The sequence below is a fragment of the Ctenopharyngodon idella genome, chromosome 3 (assembly GCF_019924925.1).
Source record: "Ctenopharyngodon idella isolate HZGC_01 chromosome 3, HZGC01, whole genome shotgun sequence".
Taxonomy (NCBI): domain Eukaryota; kingdom Metazoa; phylum Chordata; class Actinopteri; order Cypriniformes; family Xenocyprididae; genus Ctenopharyngodon; species Ctenopharyngodon idella.
Genome location: NC_067222.1, coordinates 25606989 through 25627546, shown reverse-complemented (window position 1 = coordinate 25627546; position 20558 = coordinate 25606989). Strand labels below are relative to the sequence as shown.

Below are 20558 nucleotides of genomic sequence, written 5' to 3'. Positions count from 1 at the left end.
CACAGAGTAATATGGGTGTATTGTTATTGTTAGAAGCTGTTTTTTTTCTGACACGCTGCCACAGGGCAACCAAATCACAGTCGTGACTCACTCCATATATCATTCATAGCAGAAACAGCCACAGAGACAAACAGAGCACTGTGACGAATGGATGGACAGATGGATGTACTAAAATGCAAACAGTATGTGAAAATAAAAAGTATCCACTTTAAACAATAGAACTGTACGATTCAGAAACGTTTGTTAACAGCATCTCAGTGACAGAAAGTAAGCCAATCTGAAGGCAGATGAAGAAACGCTGCTTATGTTGACAAAAATCTGTCTAACAAAAGTGGCACAAATGCTCTCTCAAGTATAAGTTTATATCAGACGACACTCTATCAAAAAGATGTAAACAAAGGCCAATTTTGCACCAAAAGCCATCAATCCCTTATGAAAATCTACTGTGGCAGCACATGTGAAGGTATCAGATGTCAATACCATGGTACTTTGATATAAACCATGGAATTAAAAGATCACTGGTATTTACATGGTACTCCAAAGTACTTCATGGTACTTTCTGTTGGTAAATCTTTCAGTTTACATCTTGCAATTGCGACGTTATATCTCAAAATCAGACTATTTCTGCTTCTTTTTTTATATTTACTTTTGGCGTTTTTCCTTTCATTGAGATAGTATCGAGTAGACAGGAAGAGAAGTGGGAGAGAGAGGGGAACGGGTTTGGGAAAGGTCCGCGAGCCAGGACTCGAGCTCATGTTGGACACCTGCCCACGAGGCTATCGGCTCCAACTATTGCTTATTTTTTTACAGTGAGGTGGAAACAGGCTTCCATAAATATGACAAAGGTTAAAAGAAGCAACAGCAAAGTGGGGCTGCAATCACACACACATTTCACATTTCCTTTTTCTTGAATGCACTGCCTGTTTGACCTTTACTACAGCTTTCACACTCTCTTTCATGGATAAACCCCCCCAAAACCTGCAGAACATACACTTGTGACATCCTGAATGAAATGGTAGATAAGATGTGGGCTATCAGCTGCAGCAGCATGTCTAAGAGAAATGTCTGAGAGTGTATTTGTGCAAACTCTCTCCGGGCGCTAAGCCTGAAGGTGTCAAAACGTTCCCTAACACCTGCCCACCGTCCACTTCGCTCAGCTGGGAATCATTCCAAGAACAGCTCCTCTCATCTCCACAGCCAAAGCCGAATTTATGCCAAGAGATGCTGCTACTGCAAGGCTAGCTAGTCATAAATACTCTTTTTAAGTAAAATCGGCTGTAGTTGCTCAGCATTCATATGATTTCACACAGGGCCCGAGGCCACAGCTGTAAACAAGGACAGCTATGTTCGCTCAAATTTATTTACTTACTATGTCAGTGTTCTGACAACATTGTTATCTAAATGAGCTCATCTGCAGCTCCACATTTTCAAGGGCACAGAGCGAGGAAGGGCTTGCGAAAAGGAAGGAGTAATAGGGCTGCAAATGACAAGAGATTTGCTGGGAAAACCATAATTTTCTCACAATGTACCTTTCTGAGCTGTCACCAAATGAGAGGACAGCTACATGTGTTTGTGTATGAGAGTCTTTGAAGTTCGATACAGATGAGAGCGTGTTTAATGACAGACAAAGTTGCCTTGTTACATTTAATGTGGTTGCTATGGCAATGGTGATGTATGGTTGATCCTCTTAGAAAAGGCTGCCTCCTGATTGGACGATCGGTTGTGACATGTTTGCGTGTGGGATGGAATCTTTGAGTCGGAGGTGTCATGATGAAGGCAAGAGAAAAAGAGTTGGATAAAGAAAAGGATTAAGGACAGGGTTGAAGTAACAGGATAAAGTACAGGATTGAGCAACTGCGCTGAATTGAAAGAAAGATTGTGTTAGTTACGGGCAGTATTGAATAGCCGTCTCAATGTATAAATGATGAAGTCCTTGCAAAGGGACTATCGTTATGTCAAGTAGATTATTATGAATTTAAACTGCACGTAGTTAAACAGTTATATTTAGATTCATGCATGAGTGTGTTTAAATGCATATAGACACATATGAAATTCCAGTAAGTGTTTGAGTTAGGCCTGAAACATCCATTTATCCATCTAGCCGTCCCTATATTCATCCATCCGACATGCTGTAGCACAAATAGGTCAGAGATCTATTTTGATGAATCATAAACACCAGGGAAAACAAAGGTAAATGCAAATATTCAAGAGAAACTGGTATTTTTGTAGAAAGAACATCTGGTATTGTGGTTAATACTAATTCAAATTTTTGTTTAATGTGGTAAATCACAACTTTGCTGTTCACAAAAAAAAAAAAAAATAAAATAAAATTGTTTAGTAACATTAACAACATTTTTACAATAGATAATTTTGGTTTTAAACAATTTAATGACAAAAGGCAAAGTATTGTTTTAGTCTGACTAAACTGCATGTAAACATACAGATGAGTTTATTTTTTGCTTCAAGTCAGGGGTCTTCAACGCTTTTCAGGGCAAGGACCCCTAGGCGATTGTTTGCCAAATCTGTTTCTCCAATATGATATTGTTACAGTATCAACTGAAGGTGCTCTTGCTTTCATTTGAGGGTGCTTAGAATTAGATTTTGTAATGTTTTTTTACCCATGTTTTTATTTTTTAACAAAAAATTATGTATGATTAAACATTAATTGGTGGACCCCCTGCATTACCACTGTGGACCCCCGGTTGAAGACCCTTGCCTTAAAGAGTTAGTTCACCCAAAAATGAAAATTCTGTCATTAATTACTCACCCTCATGTCGTTCCACACCCGTAAGACCTTCGTTCATCTTTGAAGCTTTACGAAACTTTTGTTTCGAATCAGTGGTTCGGAGCGTGTATCAAACTGCCAAAGTCACATGATTTCAGCAAACAAGGCTTTGTTATGTTATAAGTTTTTAGAAATGTCATTGGTTCACCACTGGGGGGCGTGACTTTGGCAGTTTGATACACGCTCCGAACCACTGAAAAGTTTCGTAAAGCTTCGAAGCTTCATGAAGCAGTGTTTTGAAATCGCCCATCACTAGATATTGTTGAATACATTTTTTTTTTTTTTTTTTGGTGCACAAAAAGTATTATCGTCACTTCATAACATTAAGGTTGCACCACTGTAGTCACATGAACTGTTTTAAAGGGGTCCTATTTTGCTGTAAGCTGGATCACGAACAGTTTGTACTGATCTATCCTTGAGTAACAAATTTTTAGCACAACCTCTGTTTTGTATTGTCCCTTTGTATTGAAATTTGTTCACAAAGCAGTACGTTGTGAAATGATTCACGCAGGCATAAACAAATTTCGGTAGAGTTGAGGGAGCATTTTCTTCGAAAACAAAATGAATCCACCTCGTCTTCAGCGGCTCAGATTTCGAGAGTAAATGGAGAGAGATATGTGGATTAATCCATCCAACACCTAAAACGCTCGGGAGACATTCTTGTCAGTGCAGCAATGGCGGACTGTGTACAACTCGCTGTGAACTCACTCAGGGCGGTTCTATGTTAAAACAGCAGTGTCTGTCAACATTCGTGGGCGGGGCTTGTGGCTAATGTGACGTCACATTACCAGGAACCTGCAAACGGCTTGTTCTGAGACACTGCTTATGATTTATGGGGATTAAAAAAAAGGAGTGGTTGGATTTTTATCATTATAGTGTGGTTGTTTACACACACTGCCAACACACATTTATAGCCAAAAGTGAATTTTGCATAATAGGTCCCCTTTAAATATGTCTTTAGTAGCTTTCTGGGCATCTGAAAGTGTTAATTATCTTGCTGTCAATGGAGGCCTCACTGAGCCATCGGATTTCATCAAAAATATCTTAATTTGTGTTCTGAAGATGAACGAAGGTCTGTGTGTGGAACGACATGAGGGTGAGTAATAAATGACATTATTTTCATTTTTGGGTGAACTAACCCTTTAAGCAACCATGGGACACGATAATTATCTGAAGATGTGAGCAGGAATGGACATTTATACTTGTCCTAGCTCTCAGTCCTCTCAATCTTAATTACTTAACTCACTTTTAATTAGCAGAGTTTGACCGAAGTGTTTATTAGAATGGAGAGGTGCTGGACAAGGCTATCAGCGCCTTCCACAGCTCTCCATCTCTCTCAAACAGCTGCCCCCCTCCCCTCACACTGCTAATTAAGGTTCAGATCGGCAGCTGTGACACTCAGCTGTACAAGTCCAGATCTGCACGGCAGAATGTGAGAGACGGCGAGTGCTATAGAAACGTGTTTATTTTTGAGCCCAAACCAGTAAGAGCAGAGAAGGTCATTAGCAAAGCCATGATTCAACCTCTCCACCGGCGCGAGATAGATGGAGGGAGGTGGAAGAACATGAGATGAGAAAGAGTGGGCGAGGAGACAGCGCTAGAGCACGCCAACCTTGTTTATTTACTGACACTCTATTGCTCTCTGAAGCAGATTTCTCCATTAACATGGTGACACATAGCCGACCAGGGATTCTGGCGGAACGTTATAAAACTGATTGTTCCGTCTTTAGATTCTGATTGGATAGGCTGCATTCGAAGCTGCTGTAAAATGACTATAAACACACACACTCACACATATTAATGCACACATTCTGTATTAATGCATTATGTTGCTTGGCAACCACAAATAGCTTGAGGTTACAACAATGAACTATAGTTCTTGGCGGAAGATTTTTGTTTATTCACATTTTTATCAATAATAATTACAGACTTAATTGTGCCTAAGGTCACACTAGACATTGCACTCAATTGACTTCCATTCATAAGCATGTGGATGCCAGAGACCAGCGACACAATCTCGTGTACAAAAGTATCACGTTTTGTGTGTACAACAGTTAAAATTTGGTGAACTTTGACCAGCGAATCTGCATGACAGGAATAAATCTAAATGTCACAGACTGACACAAACTTGGAATAGATGATATATTTTCACATTTTGAATGAGTAATACCATTCTAAAATTTGGGGTCAGTAAGTTTTTTTTTTACTTTTCAGGAAGGATGCATTACATTATGGAAGCTTGTTTCCACCACTAAATAAAAAACAAAAAAAGATAATTGCGACTTTTTTTCTCACCATTGCGAGTTTACATCTCGCAAATCTAACTTCTTTTCTCAGAAAAGTTATAATGTCAGAATTGCCGGATATAAACTCGCAATTGCGAGAAATAAAGTCACAATTTCGAGTTATAATGTCAGAATTGCGGGATATAAACTCGCAATTGCAAGAAATAAAGTCACAATTTCGAGTTATAATGTCAGAATTGCGGGATATAAACTCGCAATTGCGAGAAATAAAGTCAGAATTGTGAGTTAAAATGTCAGAATTGCGGGATATAAATCTATATAAATATAAATTGCGGGAACAATCTAAAATAAATGTTATTCTTTTAAACTTTTTATTCATCAAAGAATCTTGAAAAACATATCATGGTTTCAACAAAAAGCAGCACAACTGTTTTCAGTGTTGATAATAATAAGATAATAATGAAAATGTAAGAAGTTTCTTGAGCAGCAAATCAGTGTATCAGACTGATTTCTGAAGGATCATGTGACACTGAAGACTGGAGTAATGATGCTGAAAATTCAGCTTTGTCATCACGAGAATAAATTACAAATATAAAAATGAAAACACATAAAAATGGAAAACAGTTATTTTATTTTAAACTTTCATAATACTTCACAATTTCTACTGTTTTTACTGTATTTTTGATCAAATAAATGCCGCCTTTTCTTTTTGAACTGTAATGTGCTAATATTTTCATTTTTTATTAAAAACAGAAGCCCTAAAGAGTGATATCATATCCTATTCTTTGCAGTGTCTTAAAAATGTTTGCGTTTTTAAAGTCTAATGTGATTCTGGGCCTTTTCCACTGTAAAATCACTGCATCTCATGAGCCCTCTTGGTATATCACTTTATTAATTTATGATAAAATAATAATTAATGATAAGTTATGTTTTTCAAATAAACATCCTGTCATATTAACATTTCCTCTCTCTCTCTCTCTTGCTCAAATCTTAGCTTTATCTATGTGAACACAGTAGAAGGCTTTAGGGCACAAGCCCCCTTGCATCGCTTAAAAAATAATGGACAATTGTGTCTGTTGGTATGTGTGTCTTATGCCAAAAAAAAAAGCCCCCAGGCTATTCAATACTGTCCACGAGGTCAGCTGATTAAAAGTTTTTCCAAAACATGCAAAAAGAGACGAAAAGGAAACTCTGGAAAAAAATTTCACTTCAGCTACAAAATTATTAGATTATTAAGGGGTACACTAATTATTAACCATGCAAGAAAATATGTGTGCGTGTGTGTGCAAGAGTTTATGCTTCCTGTTGCTCCATGAGTAAACCAAAAACATACAGTCATTAACAATGCCTAATTGTTATTGTGAAGTACTGTAAATGATGAAGCGTGGTTGTGCTTGCACTGTTAATCTTACTTGCTAATACTGTATGTGTACTGTATGTGTGTTTGTGCAACAATACCTGCTCGCTGTGCTTGTGTAAGTTTAGAGTACACACCATCGGCTGATTCGATCAGTGTACGACTTGTCTGGATCATCTATAAGAAATCAAAAACAGGAAACAGGAAGTCAGGTCTCAGCAGGAAGTGAGTCTTCCAGATCAGGCATGCCCTCCCCAGAGAAGCTCAAACTCACACACACACACACACACACACACACACACACACACACACACACACACACACACACACACACACACACACACTCAGTAATAAGCTGTATTGACAGAAGAGATTGAGCTGCATTCCACAGGCCAGATGAGATGTGCTTCTTGCAGTAAAGCCCTTTCACTGCTTAGGCATTGAGTTTCTTTATGATGTGAATCAGTATGTCATGAAACTGAATGCACTAACCACTGTAAACCAGCTTGGACCAACATAGAAAATCATGCTGGTCTAAGCTGGTGTTGTCAGAGATTTGTCAAATAAAATTTTCAAAATTGCTACTGTGAGACAGGGCTCTACATTCCTTATTCAGAGTCTAACAAAACATTTTGACACCTGACAAATCATAGTTAATTTGACCCTGACGGAGGCCTAATACAAAGTGGAAATCCTACACAGTCTGACACACACACACACACACACACACACACACACACACACACACACACACACACTATATTCCTGCATACATTATATATGAGGATGTCTGCTCATATCAAAATGGAACTGTGCATTGAAAGAGAAAATACACAGCAGGGTGTGATAGAGCAGGGTATGGGATGTGTGTGTGTAATACAATCAAACACACTCTCACATCTCTGCAGAATTTAATCTGTTGTAGTAAAGTCCCATTATAAAGGAACAAGCAAGACAGAGCAGAATGCTGCAGTTATTCTACTGTAGGCTATGACTGAATTCATAAACGCAGCTCCAGTTAATCTACACAGGTACTGATGTATGGTATAACTATATAAATAAATATTTGGATTAAAAAAAATCCAAGTAAAAAAAGGCCGATCTTGCTTTATAATTAAGTACAGTATAAATCAAATTAATAAAAATATAAAACAAATATATATAGAACATATTCTATTCAGGATATGACTAAATATTCATATTCACAACTACAATTTAGGATTTCTGACATTAAATTTAAATTTACAACTATATATTCAGGATATATAATTATATATTCATATTTACAAGTATATATTATGAATTTATGACAACATATATACAGTCAAACAAAAATTTATTCAGACACCTTGAACATTTCATTCATTAATACAGTTTATTCGCTATAGTTTAAAAAAGTGGTAATAAAATATGACGAGATCTCAGAGTTAAACTGTGTCAGAAAAAATGTATCTTAATTACGTCAGATAACACAAATTTTATCAATTTTACTGGTAGTCCACTGTATGCAGAATTTCCTCACTTACATAAATGAACTATAGTGTCCTGCACCCACTAGTAAAAATATATCAACAATATCAAAAATGTCTGAATAATTTTTGGTTTGACTGTATATACAGATTTACAGCAATATACTCAGGATATATGACTATATATTCATATTTACAACTACATATTCAGGATTTATGATATATTCTGGATTTACATTTATGATATACAGTATATTATGACATTATATTTATTTAACTATATATTCAGTTTATATGATTATTCATACATATACAACTATGACAGTATATTAAGATCTGCAGCTATATACAACTATATATGCAGGATTTATATAAATAAATTTAGATTTAAACAGTATATTCAGGATTTATGACATTATATTCAGATTTGGAACTCTCTCTCTCTCTATTTCTCTCTCTCTCTCTCTATATATATATTCAGTATTTCTGATTATACATTTTTGAACCAATGCAAATTTTGCTATATATCCTAATCATTGTTAACATGTATTCATTACTTCAATGAGTTCATTGTTTCTGCCTTAAATTAATACATTGCTTAAATTAATACATTGTTAGCTAACTGCGTGATTTGTATATGTACTTTTCTGAAATTACATAATTTGGACACAATCACCTCTGATAACAGATTACTCTAAATGGTAATGTTGACATGCATTTTCTGTAAAGCTGCTTTGAAACGATTTGTATTGTGAACTATACTTTCAGATTTACAAAAATAAATTCATTATTTCTAACATTATGTTGATATATATATATATATATATATATATATATATGCATACATACAGTCAAACCAAAAATTATTCAGACATTTTTTATATTTTTGATATATTTTTACTAAGACACTATAGTTCATTTATGTAAGTGAGGATAGCAAAATAAAGTAAACTGTGACATATTATACTCAAAAATTCTTCATACAGTGGACTACCAGTAAAATTGATAAACATTTGGAACCAAAAATTATTCAGACACTTTGACCTGACCATGTTTTGCTTTAGTGTTATCTGACATAATAAAGATTATTTTTTTCTGACACAGTTTAACTCTGAGATCTTGTCATATTTTATTACCATTTTTTTAACCTATATTGAATAAACTGTATTAATGAATGAAATGTTCAAGGTGTCTGAATAAATTTTGGTTTGACTGTATAAACACACACACACACACACACACACGTATATATATATATATATATATATATATACAAACCAGATTCCAAAAAAGTTGGGACACTGTACAAATTGTGAATAAAAAAGGAATGCAATAATTTACAAATCTCATAAACGTATATTTTATTCACAATTAAATATAGATATCATATCAAATGTTGAAAGTGAGACATTTTGAAATGTCATGCCAAATATTGGCTCATTTTGGATTTCATGAGAGCTACACATTCCAAAAAAGTTGGGACAGGTAGCAATAAGAGGCCGGAAAAGTTAAATGTACATATAAGGAACAGCTGGAGGACCAATTTGCAACTTATTAGGTCAATTGGCAACATGATTGGGTATAAAAAGAGCCTCTCAGAGTGGCAGTGTCTCTCGGAAGTCAAGATGGGCAGAGGATCACCAATTCCCCCAATGCTGTGGCGAAAAATAGTGGAGCAATATCAGAAAGGAGTTTCTCAGATAAAAATTGCAAAGAGTTTGAAGTTATCATCATCATCTACAGTGCATAATATCATCCAAAGATTCAGAGAATCTGGAACAATCTCTGTGCGTAAGGGTCAAGGCCGGTAAACCATACTGGATGCCCGTGATCTTCGGGATCTTAGACGGCACTGCATCACATACAGGAATGCTACTGTAATGGAAATCACAACATGGGCTCAGGAATACTTCCAGAAAACATTGTCGGTGAACACAATCCACCGTGCCATTCGCCGTTGCCGGCTAAAACTCTATAGGTCAAAAAAGAAGCCATATCTAAACATGATCCAGAAGCGCAGGCGTTTTCTCTGGGCCAAGGCTCATTTAAAATGGACTGTGGCAAAGTGGAAAACTGTCCGGGTACTGAAATGGCCAGCCTGCAGTCCAGATCTTTCACCCATAGAAAACATTTGGCGCATCATAAAGAGGAAGATGCGACAAAGAAGACCTAAAACAGTTGAACAACTAGAAGCCTGTATTAGACAAGAATGGGACAACATTCCTATTTCTAAACTTGAGCAACTTGTCTCCTCAGTCCCCAGACGTTTTCAGACTGTTATAAAAAGAAGAGGGGATGCCACACAGTGGTAAACATGGCCTTGTCCCAACTCTTTTGAGATGTGTTGATGCCATGAAATTTAAAATCAACTTATTTTTCCCTTAAAATGATACATTTTCTCAGTTTAAACATTTGATATGTCATCTATGTTGTATTCTGAATAAAATATTGAAATTTGAAACTTCCACATCATTGCATTCCTTTTTTATTCACAATTTGTACAGTGTCCCAACTTTTTTGGAATCGGGTTTGTATGTATATATATATGCATTATAGAAACTACAGATTCAGGATTTATGACAATTGATGAAACTAAAACAACACACAGGTTTATTAAGATTATATATACTACAAGATTTGCTGGAACTGCATTCATTAATTCAGCCATATTGTTATTCATTATAAGTTTATCATGCTTGTTTCTTGTTTTTGTTCATTTCTGCACTACAACTACTAAACAAGTTAATGTAATATTCGAGCTGAACTATCATGCATTACCCTATCATGTTGTGTTCTACAGTATTTTGCCAGAGCCTAACATATTTTTATGGTTCACATGTGTACTCTTAGGGTCACGCTGTTGAATTTCACCCTACCGTGTCATAAGCGGTGAGCACTTTACGCAGTAGCTCTGGAATGGGGCCATGGGCTTCCATGGTGGGGTAGGCCTCGCTGAGATTTACCATTACCCGTAGCGCTCGCTCGCTGTTCATCAGCCAGGAGGACACAGTCAGGATACACTGTTTCATGTTAGCTGCCGGAGTCAGACCGCAGAGCTCCTTGAACGACACCATGGCATTCTGGAGAAAAAGACAGCAGAGCAGACATTAGCTTTAGAGACCTATATGAAAAACTGCAGGTCAGTTTCACATTCAAGATAAATGCGACTAATCACAGCAACAGCACACACAGTGTGATTCTGTTCAAATACATCTACCTTTGGCCATGGAGAAGCTCATGTTTACCTCAACCAAGGGAATTAAACTTTCCTCTCTGTTTTCTCTCTGTCTCAGTATTTGTTGAATGTGCACAAGAGGACACAGCACTCAGTGAAGTTGGAGGCCAGATCAAAGTCACGCACTAGATTGTTATAAAAGTGCATTCAGCACATTGAGTCCCAGAGCGATGCAGAAAGGACAAAGCTTTGCCTTCTAGTAACTAATACTAAATCACCACTAAGACTCTAAGAACTGCTCTTGCCAACAATGTTGCCTTAGTTCAGGAAATTATTAGGGATGATATCATACCCATCTGAGAAAAATGATGTTTCTATGAGAGTTCTGTAAACACAGAAGGTCTTTGAGAGAAGAGCAGCATGGTTTAAGTTCCCATGACATTAAGATCTCAGACCACTTGGCTTTTGGGTTGTTTGCAGTCTGATGCTGTGTTTCTGTGTGTATTAACAAGAGTATCAAGTAAGCAAGAGTTTTGATTTATGAGTGAGAGGGTGGACAGCTGCTTGTAAGCTTTTGACACAGATCATACAATAACAATGCTGTTTTCCTGGTCTCCTGACACACATAGAGAACTTAGGGCTTCACAATTGATAGGATTACAACCAAAATTGCGATATGGCTTAGTGCGATTATGTAACTGTGTCCTTTTACACATGAGCAAATCATGATCTGGTGTTTTTAATGTCTCAGAGTGGCATGGTTTGCAGTAAGTGCTGCTCCATATTAAGCATCAGCTGTTTCGGTCGCTTGTGACGTGCGTTTGGGAAACAACATACAGCAACCATATTCCCAAACTTAGAATGAGAAGCACTTAAACCAGCTGTCATCAACAAAAGAGGAGCTTTAAGATTTCCCTGCAGGTTTCCAACAAAATAAAAGCTAGATGGTTTAAAATTTTTAAAATGAAGAAATTATTATGTTAGCCATTAGCTATAAATATTAGTATTGTAATTTTACTTAAATACTTACCTTAAATACTTTTTTATAAAACGGTTAGTTCCTGTCCTTGATTCTCATTGGTCAATAGCTGTGTTTTATTCATGATAAAACACGGCTATGACAACACCCTTAGCAACCACTCTTAGCAATTATGTAGAACTAGAAGAGTATTGTGAGAAAGAGATCGATTGAGCAAGTTTATTACCTGCATTCAGATTTAGCATTTTCCTTCAGGTCAGTCCTATGTTCATAATAAAAAATCTGTTTAAATGTCCGCTGCATTATATTGTCCTTTTAACAGTTAAGGGGTTTTCCTGTGACTGACAGCTCTAGTCAAAGCATTTGTCAGTTGCGTCTTGTTCCGTTTTTAAAACAATTCAGTCTTTTCCATATAAAAGTCTTCGCTACTGACTGACGCACTCATAAATACAGTCTTTGCCGCCATCTAATGGTGTAATAATGTAACTTCTGTTGCTGTTCACGGTCAGGGACTATTTTTCCGGTGGAAGGAATGCTTTAGTGAAAGTTTACTTCATGAAAGTTGTATTGATACATATTTCTGGCTTTAATATTTGTATTGTGTGGTAACCGTTTTATAAAAGCAATAAGGTACTCGAGGCTAGTGCTGTATCGTGAATAAGTCACGGCTGAAGGGGTTGCAGGCACTCCGTTTCGTGCCTAACAACGCCCTTCAGCTGTGACTTATTCACGATACAGCACAGCCTCTCGAACCTTACTGCTTACTTATTTTACAGTGAATTTTTTATAATAGTAATATTTTAATGTAATATTACTACAACTTCTGCTACTACTACTACTACTAATAATAATATTTTATAATTATATTGCTTTATAATAACAAAATTTTGACCAAATTGTTCAGCTCTACAAACAAGAACTGCAAACTTGGAGCTTTTAAAAAAAAAAATGCATTTTAAATTGCAATTGTAATTTTCATCAGAAAAGTCGCAATTCATTTTTCCCCCTCAAATTGTGCAGCCCTTGAGCACCTCGTACCCCGACTGTGAGTGCATTTGCGTCTACATGTACAGTATGCTACAAACTTGATAATTAGAGAAACACCATCAGAGTGCACATCAGAGCTGTCTATTTATCAACTGTAAAAGTAAAGTACACAAAAGATGATGTTCTGTGGGACACAAAAGAAGATATTTTGAAAACTGTTCAAACAACATTAGACCCCAATGTATGGACAAAAACGTCTCTTTAAAATATCTTACTTTTTGTTCCACAGAGGAAAGAAAGTCATACAGGTTTGAAACAACATGAGGGTGAGTAAATGATGACAGATGTTTCATTTTTTGGGGAACTCACCCTTTAACAATATTCTTTTGGTCTCATGATAGCATTTGTGAAGCCGACAACCATTTCCAGACACATGCAGTCACACACTCTTTCACACACGAGAATTTATATTTAGCACATTTATTAATCTGTCTTCCCTTTGGAAATGACCCTTGTAAGACTTTCAACAGGATTGGCTATTCTCTTGGGACATTTTCAGAAAAAAGCTCCCCACAGGAATACCAAAACATGCTCACACACACCCACCTACCTACTACCTTGGGCAGCAAAATGACAAATGTTTTTTAACTAAGACAGATGCTTGTGTGTAAGGGAAATAAGTGGAGTGTTTAAACATAGGTGTTTACGAAGAGATTTGGACAATTTGTTCATATAAGAGAGCCATCAGCGGTCTCACACACCCACCCACACATATACACAAGAAGAGCTCCTCTATCTGTCTAATGCACTATTTTTTCCCTCCATTTATCATTCATTTTTGTTATTTTCAGTTTAATGAACTCTTTACTGCATTATCCAAATTCCACAATTGAATTCTCACACAAATAGCGTGGCTCAGGCCAGGAGAGCGCGGGAAAGAGCCGCTTCCGGCAAACGCTCGGATAATGTGTTCCAGACACTTCGTCCTGTGTTTGTGAAAACAAGGGTGTTTGTGTTTGCATGGGTCAGGAAGAGTGGGGGGATCTGGGTCACACTAGCTGAGCTATAATGTGAAAATGGATCAAAAATATAATGTAAAAACAGGCTATCGTGATTATAGATCTGAGTGAAAATTGTAATTGTACAAGCCTGTAAGTAATTGAGAACATGAAAAATCTTTTGGATTAAGTGGAATTTGAATTACTACGTGAGCCAATACAGAAAAAAAAAAAAAAAAAATTCCCAAAAAGATCTATTGAGAATGTAAATTGTGCAAATTTGAATGTACTGTAAGTGAATGTAAGTACATTAATTTACTTTTCCCTCAGATGACTTTCTTTTATGTAACACAAAAGGAGTAATCTTGAACAGGGGTTTTAAACTGGGGCCACAAGGGGGTGCTAGGGGAAAACAATGAAAAAAAAAAAAAAAATAATAATAATAATTTAAAGTGAAATTTTAAATTTTAAAATAAGAGAATAAACAAATAAACAACCAAATACATTAATAAGTTTTGTCAATATTTCACTTTTTAAACACTGGTCAGAAATCATGAGATTAATACATTTTTTTGGACAGGTAAAATAATAAAAAAAGACTGTAAATTGAAATAAATAGGGACTGGAGCTTTTAACATAAAAACAAAACAAAACATCAAAGCATCATAAAAGAAGTCCATGAGTCCACAGAACATTTTGAATTTTGCTCTCCTTGGCATGTTCAAGAGAATTAGTAATGTCTGATTAATGAACAAATTGTTTTTTTGAGTCAGATCCTTTCAATGAATCAGCTGATATTCCATGAAAGAAAGAAAATCACATGAGTTTAGAATTTAGAAAATCCTAAGTTGATGCTACAATGAAACAAACAACAACTTCATCTATCTTCAGGGCTATAAAAAGAAACATTTGAGCAACATTTTCCTATTTAAAGCAGAAGTACATTATCATGAAACTCCACTGATGATCTTAAAGTTCTCGTGCTAACCACAGCTGTGATTTATTATTGTCATTGTGGCATAAATCTGTCGCTCCATGGCCATGAAATACTCATATTTACCCATTAAATGCTGCAGAAGCACAAGTCTAATTCATCCACTTACTGGCTCTGTGATTTAGACACAATTATAAAGCTCAGTCTAGCGCAGACACGTTAACTTTAGACAGGATGTTATGCAAGCAAAAAGTGCTGACTCATGACAGTGTGCATAGTAAACACTGAGCGATGTGCACGCCAATACTTCCATATTTAAAGCAAAGCAGATTTAGATCAGGCTTCAATATGGTTGCAATTCAAGCCTGATCAGGGATTTTTTTTGTCTGTATTGAAAGATTACTTTCTCATGATAGACCGATAGCATCCAATTTAAAACTGACACGCAAACCACAATTAAAAATGGCTTTGTGAGACTAAAATAGTTCAAGATGTGCTGTACGTAAAAGTATCCATACCAGAGAAGCATAATCTAATCATCTGCATATTCACATTGGTCTATGCGAGTCTGTGCTGAAGTTGTTATTTCATTAGTGTGAGGGAGAGCGATTCACAGAAGTGACAGATCATTCTACACAAACAGCGCTTCCTGTGGGATTGCTATGACACTATGGAGACCATGAAGACCATGCTGTTTAAGTGTATGAGAGAGACATGGAGGAGAAAAACTAAGCAGCGGACAGCTTGATGTTTTGTGATTGAGAAGAATAGTGATTGAGAAAAGTGACTGAGCAGAATAACATCCTGCCAAGAACAGGATCACTTGGCACTTGATACTGGTGCTCTGCCCTCATCTTCCCTGATTTTATTCCAAGATACAGCAGGACGAAAAAAAGTGTTACACAACACATGAATTCTTTATAGCAGCGTTAAAACCTATACACATTCGGCAGTGTGTTACCGGTGTTGTTCAATGTGTTTCCTTTAACTGTTTGCACACTTGAGCATGAAAGGAGTGTTTTCCTGTACACCCCCCTCCCCTCTCCTTTTTAGTGGACACGCATCAGTTTCTCCAATTAGTAATCAGTGGAGAAACAGGCTAATAGGAAACGGATTCACTGTTTGAATTGCACAGTGACTTTTAGTAGGCTAAATTCTGGCTTTCTTAAAAAAGTTTTAAATAAATTTGTAATTAAACAAATGGAAATCCAATATCGGCTGCAGCTCATACAGTAGAGCATGGCGCTAGCAATGTCTTAAGGTCAGTTTGAATGAGGTCAGTGAATGCAAGAACTGATATTATGGACACATTAAATAAGTAGCTTTGGATAAAAGCATCTGCCAAATGAATAAATGTAATGTAAGCTTTAATTACACCAAGTAAATGACTAGAAACATATTTTAATATAAAAAACTAGGTCAGCTGTGTGAACACCAGAGAAATGGACAATGCAAGAAAATGAGAGTATGCAAAAACACAGATCTATGACATAGGAACAACAGAAAGGCATTCTGGCAAATGAAATAACACAATTATACACATACGTGCACACATTTAAAGACAAAGGGAGAGACCCAGAGCAGAAGGACAGCTCAAGAGAAGAGGACAGCCATATGTTTACTGTCTCTAATCATCTAATGGGATGTCCTTTGAGGTTTTAGTCTTCTTAAATTAGGACCATGCGCTAGAGGACAGCATGTTAAATCTGCTGAGCAAAAGTCATTTGAAATCAATATTATTTGCATCTCGCACCCAATCTTTCATGACATGAACTGGAATGATGTATTGCCTTTATAACCATGCAATTTTACTCCTCCACTAGTATTCAGTGACAAAGCATGATTAATATTCTAGAATTTGAGAAACATATGTAATCTCTCTGAGTTCTCTCATCTATAAAAACACATTTTGTGAAAGATGTAAAAAAACATCTTTAGAAACGAAACCCAGGTATCAGTTTTAAGGGCATTACTAATGAGCGCAACAACAAAACTTCCACTCTAGATCTTTCTTGCATCATTAACTCTCTCACTTTCTACCTGTCCCTGACTTCACAGGTAATTTTAGGCATGTGTTTTCAATACTGTGTTGTCATAATCCTTGTTACATCCCCTTTACCTCCCTTGAACTGCCTCTAGGGCCAAGGCAGATTTCAATACTAAAAGTGGCAGCTGATGCCATTCCTCAGTGAAGGAATTTTTAATTTTTTCCACATGGCATTGCAAGCACATTTCACTTTTCATACCAAATATATTTTGTGCTTTGACACAACATTTATTTTTTGGTTTATTTAACCAAAAAATCTACAATCTGCACAGTCACTACTATTATTGATTACTCCTGATTACTGAAGCTATACAAATATCATTAATACTTGTATATCAATATCAATGCTTGCTGTCAGAACATTAATTTCTCAAAAGACTCGAGATTCAGAGCAAACAGACTCAACAACCAAATCTTAAAAATGTTGAACGTGAAAAGACCCTACCTGTACGTTTTCCCGTAGGTCTGTTGCTTCCCGTAGTGGCTGGGTCGATGCCCTGAAGAGCTCATCTACTACTTTGATCCCTGTGGTCTTAGTAGAGGTGTATTCCCTTGTTTTGCGGCCCTTTCTCACAGAGAGACCCCGCTTATGGGCCTTACCCCCACCTCGCCGGTTTGTAATGGCAACATGAACAAACAATGTGGTGTTAGGCAAAAACTCCCCTGTAAGCGACTGCAATGGTACGTGCCGGTAGCCAGGAAGCAGGCACTCAAAAGGAATGGTGTACTGGCCAATAAATTCATCGCCAATGTAGTCATCATCAAGGACAACAAAACGCAAAGCAGCCAGTTCGGGAAGGTTGATCTGGAACTCAAAGCTTTCGTCAAAAATCGGATTGTCACCATTTTGCGAGACAGTTTTTGTGCGTTGTTCTGTGCAGTCTGCAGGAATTCCATGGATCTCCACATAGATGTATGGCTCTACCACGTCGCCTTTAGCAGCAGAGCCTCGAGGCTTTGGTAGGTTTTGACCACTGATCACCTTGATGTGGAGGAGCTGGGCTGAGACTCCAGGAAGCGAGTCACGAGCATTGGCACTGAAATACGACACCTCCTCACGCATTATTGCTGGACGCAGGACATAGCCACAGTTGCCGTTTTGCCTAAACCAGCCAAGGTTCAAATCCATCATCAAACCTGGAGTCTGGTAATTCATTGCCACAATTTGACAACCACACTTCCAGAAGTCCTGTGGATTCATGTTGCTAGCATCAATGCGCATGGGCGTTGGGTATACCCGTGACAGAAATCGCTTATTGTAAGAGACAAAGTCCTCAGGAAACTCATTGGCAAAGTGGTTGGCATCAACCTCATTAAAGGAGCAAATCTCCCAATACCTCTGTTCCCGTTTCGACGTCTCAAAGTCACGAAACTGCACAGACTTGCAGAGGGTGACCAGGTCAGAAAGTTCTTTGCAGAGTCGTAATCGTTTGCAGCCAATCCCGTTGAGCTGGTCCTTGTCATCTACACCCATCATTCTCCTGGACATCTCAAAGCCTTCTTCTTCATCCGTGACCTCCCCTTCAGACTCGTGAGAGTCTGTAGGCAGGCGCTTCCCTTTTATGAGTATCTTTCCCTTGAGTTTCTCAGGGGAGGGCAAGTAATGGTCCTCCATATTAGGAGGCTCAATGTGCAGTTTGTCCCCAAGAATCTTCTTCAGGTGTTGAGCCATGACCCTCTGCTGGGGGACACTGCAGTGTGTGACAAGACAGAGGATTAGTGGATACTCTGAACCCTCGAAGGCATACTGGTTAATGACATCTAGAACTTTACAGAAGGCCAGCTGGGATGCAACAGAGCTACCAACATAGACTACGGGCTCACAGTCAGGGCCATCCCAGACTACAACCTCTATGCTTCGACAACCCATGCGTAGCGCCCTAATGTAGCTGCTGAGGTCCGATGAGCCCCAATAGTGATCTTCCAAAAGTGAGGCGTTGTGGGAAGAGTTGATGTAGTAGTGTGAAAGGGGCTGCGTCATATCCTGACAAACATGCTTGTGCTGCGGGTCAAAAATGTGGCACTCGGATGACAGGAGGTAGTGTGTGAAGCCATCTATGGACAAGTAACCATTGTTACGTCCTTCAGCAGAGGGTTCGTACTTGTGCACAATCTCTCGACACATTTCCTCTGTGACTCCCTCCACTCCCTGCTCCACCTCCACAAAGAGCATCAAGTCTTTGGAGTCCAGGTACTCTTTGTTGCTGGAGAACTGAACCAGCAAGAAAAAGATCTCAGGACGTGTGCACAGTTCACAGTAGGCTTCTACAAAAGTGTCTAAATCAATGCCTTCCCCATAGCAGTCCTTGGCCTTTTGTAGCTCTTTGAACTTCAGTTCAATGCGAGACTCCCTCATGCCAGGATTGAGACCCTTGATGATTTGGGTGGCCCGGAATAGGTCAATGTGTCCTTGCCTTTGTGGATCAGCTAGCTCGAACACTGACCCAATCCAGGATGTTCTTACACTAGGTTGATTGGGTTCGACTACGCCCACCATGTGCCGCCCATATGAGACCAGGTACCGCAGTCCCATCACCCAGGTGCTAACCACTTCTGCCGTGCTTGCGACCAGATCCAAAGACTCATAGTTGTCTCCATATATAATTGAGAAAGCACACTCATCCGGGAACTGATCCGAAAGGCCGTTGCTGCGTAGGACGGGTGTTTTCTTTCCCAACCGAACTTCTTTGATGCTCTTGATCTCAAGCTTGGCTTTCTCGGAGTCTTTCTTTGATGGTTCCCAGCGGAGCCAGCGCATGTCAGGGTCCAATAGGAAGTAACGATTGTACATGCGAGAATTGGAGCGAACTTTTTTCATCTCACAGCCTTCCATCATGAAGGCCATGCAGGCAGCCGTGCTGTTCATCTTGCGGTCACTTGGCATGGAGCTGAATGAGACAGTCTTCTTCCTTGCCTGCCTCTGCTTTGAACCATCCTGCAGAAAGAGCACAAAGAAGCCTGGTAAGTATAGCTGAAACAGACAATCTAAAAATGAAACATTACATATAATGGTTTCTTATATTATCAAGACAACAGAACATGATAGAGTTTTATAATGCTGGGGACAAAGGTGAAAAGAGCAGGAATTATTTTATAATAACATAATAATGAAACAGTAACTTTCAATAAATTATTACTCAACAAAATATACCTCTCCATAGAGTCCCTACATACCAATACATAATCAAGTATTGACTAGAAAAAATAAAACTAATCACAGCTCCTTTTGTTTGTCTTTTTTACTGACTGAATAATTGAATAATTACTAGAATTGAACAGGATGTAACGTTTACTTAACTGAAAAATACATATTGTTGTAATTGAATTTATTGATATTTATTTAAATTTCATTAATTAGAATAAACAAGCATGTCATTCATCACATTATAACATTAATGTCACATTGGTTGAATACTGAATATCACTGTGGTATTAATATACTGATAATGAGTATCAGAAAATATCACTGGTATCGACTTTACTAAAATATTGGGATTGTGACAACCCTTTGCAAGGAGCTTGGCAATCACACATGTTATCTTTTCTAGGAAAGATATAGATATAGACAGTCCTAATCCGTA

The 20558-nt window shown here is 37.7% G+C and overlaps 1 protein-coding gene across 1 annotated transcript in view; it reads right to left on the bottom strand.

The window, feature by feature from the left end:
* plcl5 (phospholipase C like 5) overlaps positions 1–20558 on the bottom strand; it is a 71831-nt gene that overhangs the window by 7653 nt on the left and 43620 nt on the right. Inside the window, exons 2-4 of the mRNA XM_051887512.1 lie at positions 17423–19912; positions 10734–10937; positions 6490–6565 (exon numbers count right to left, since the gene is read on the bottom strand). Coding sequence (XP_051743472.1) covers positions 6490–6565; positions 10734–10937; positions 17423–19912 — 2770 coding nt within the window. The remainder of the gene's footprint in view (positions 1–6489; positions 6566–10733; positions 10938–17422; positions 19913–20558) is intronic.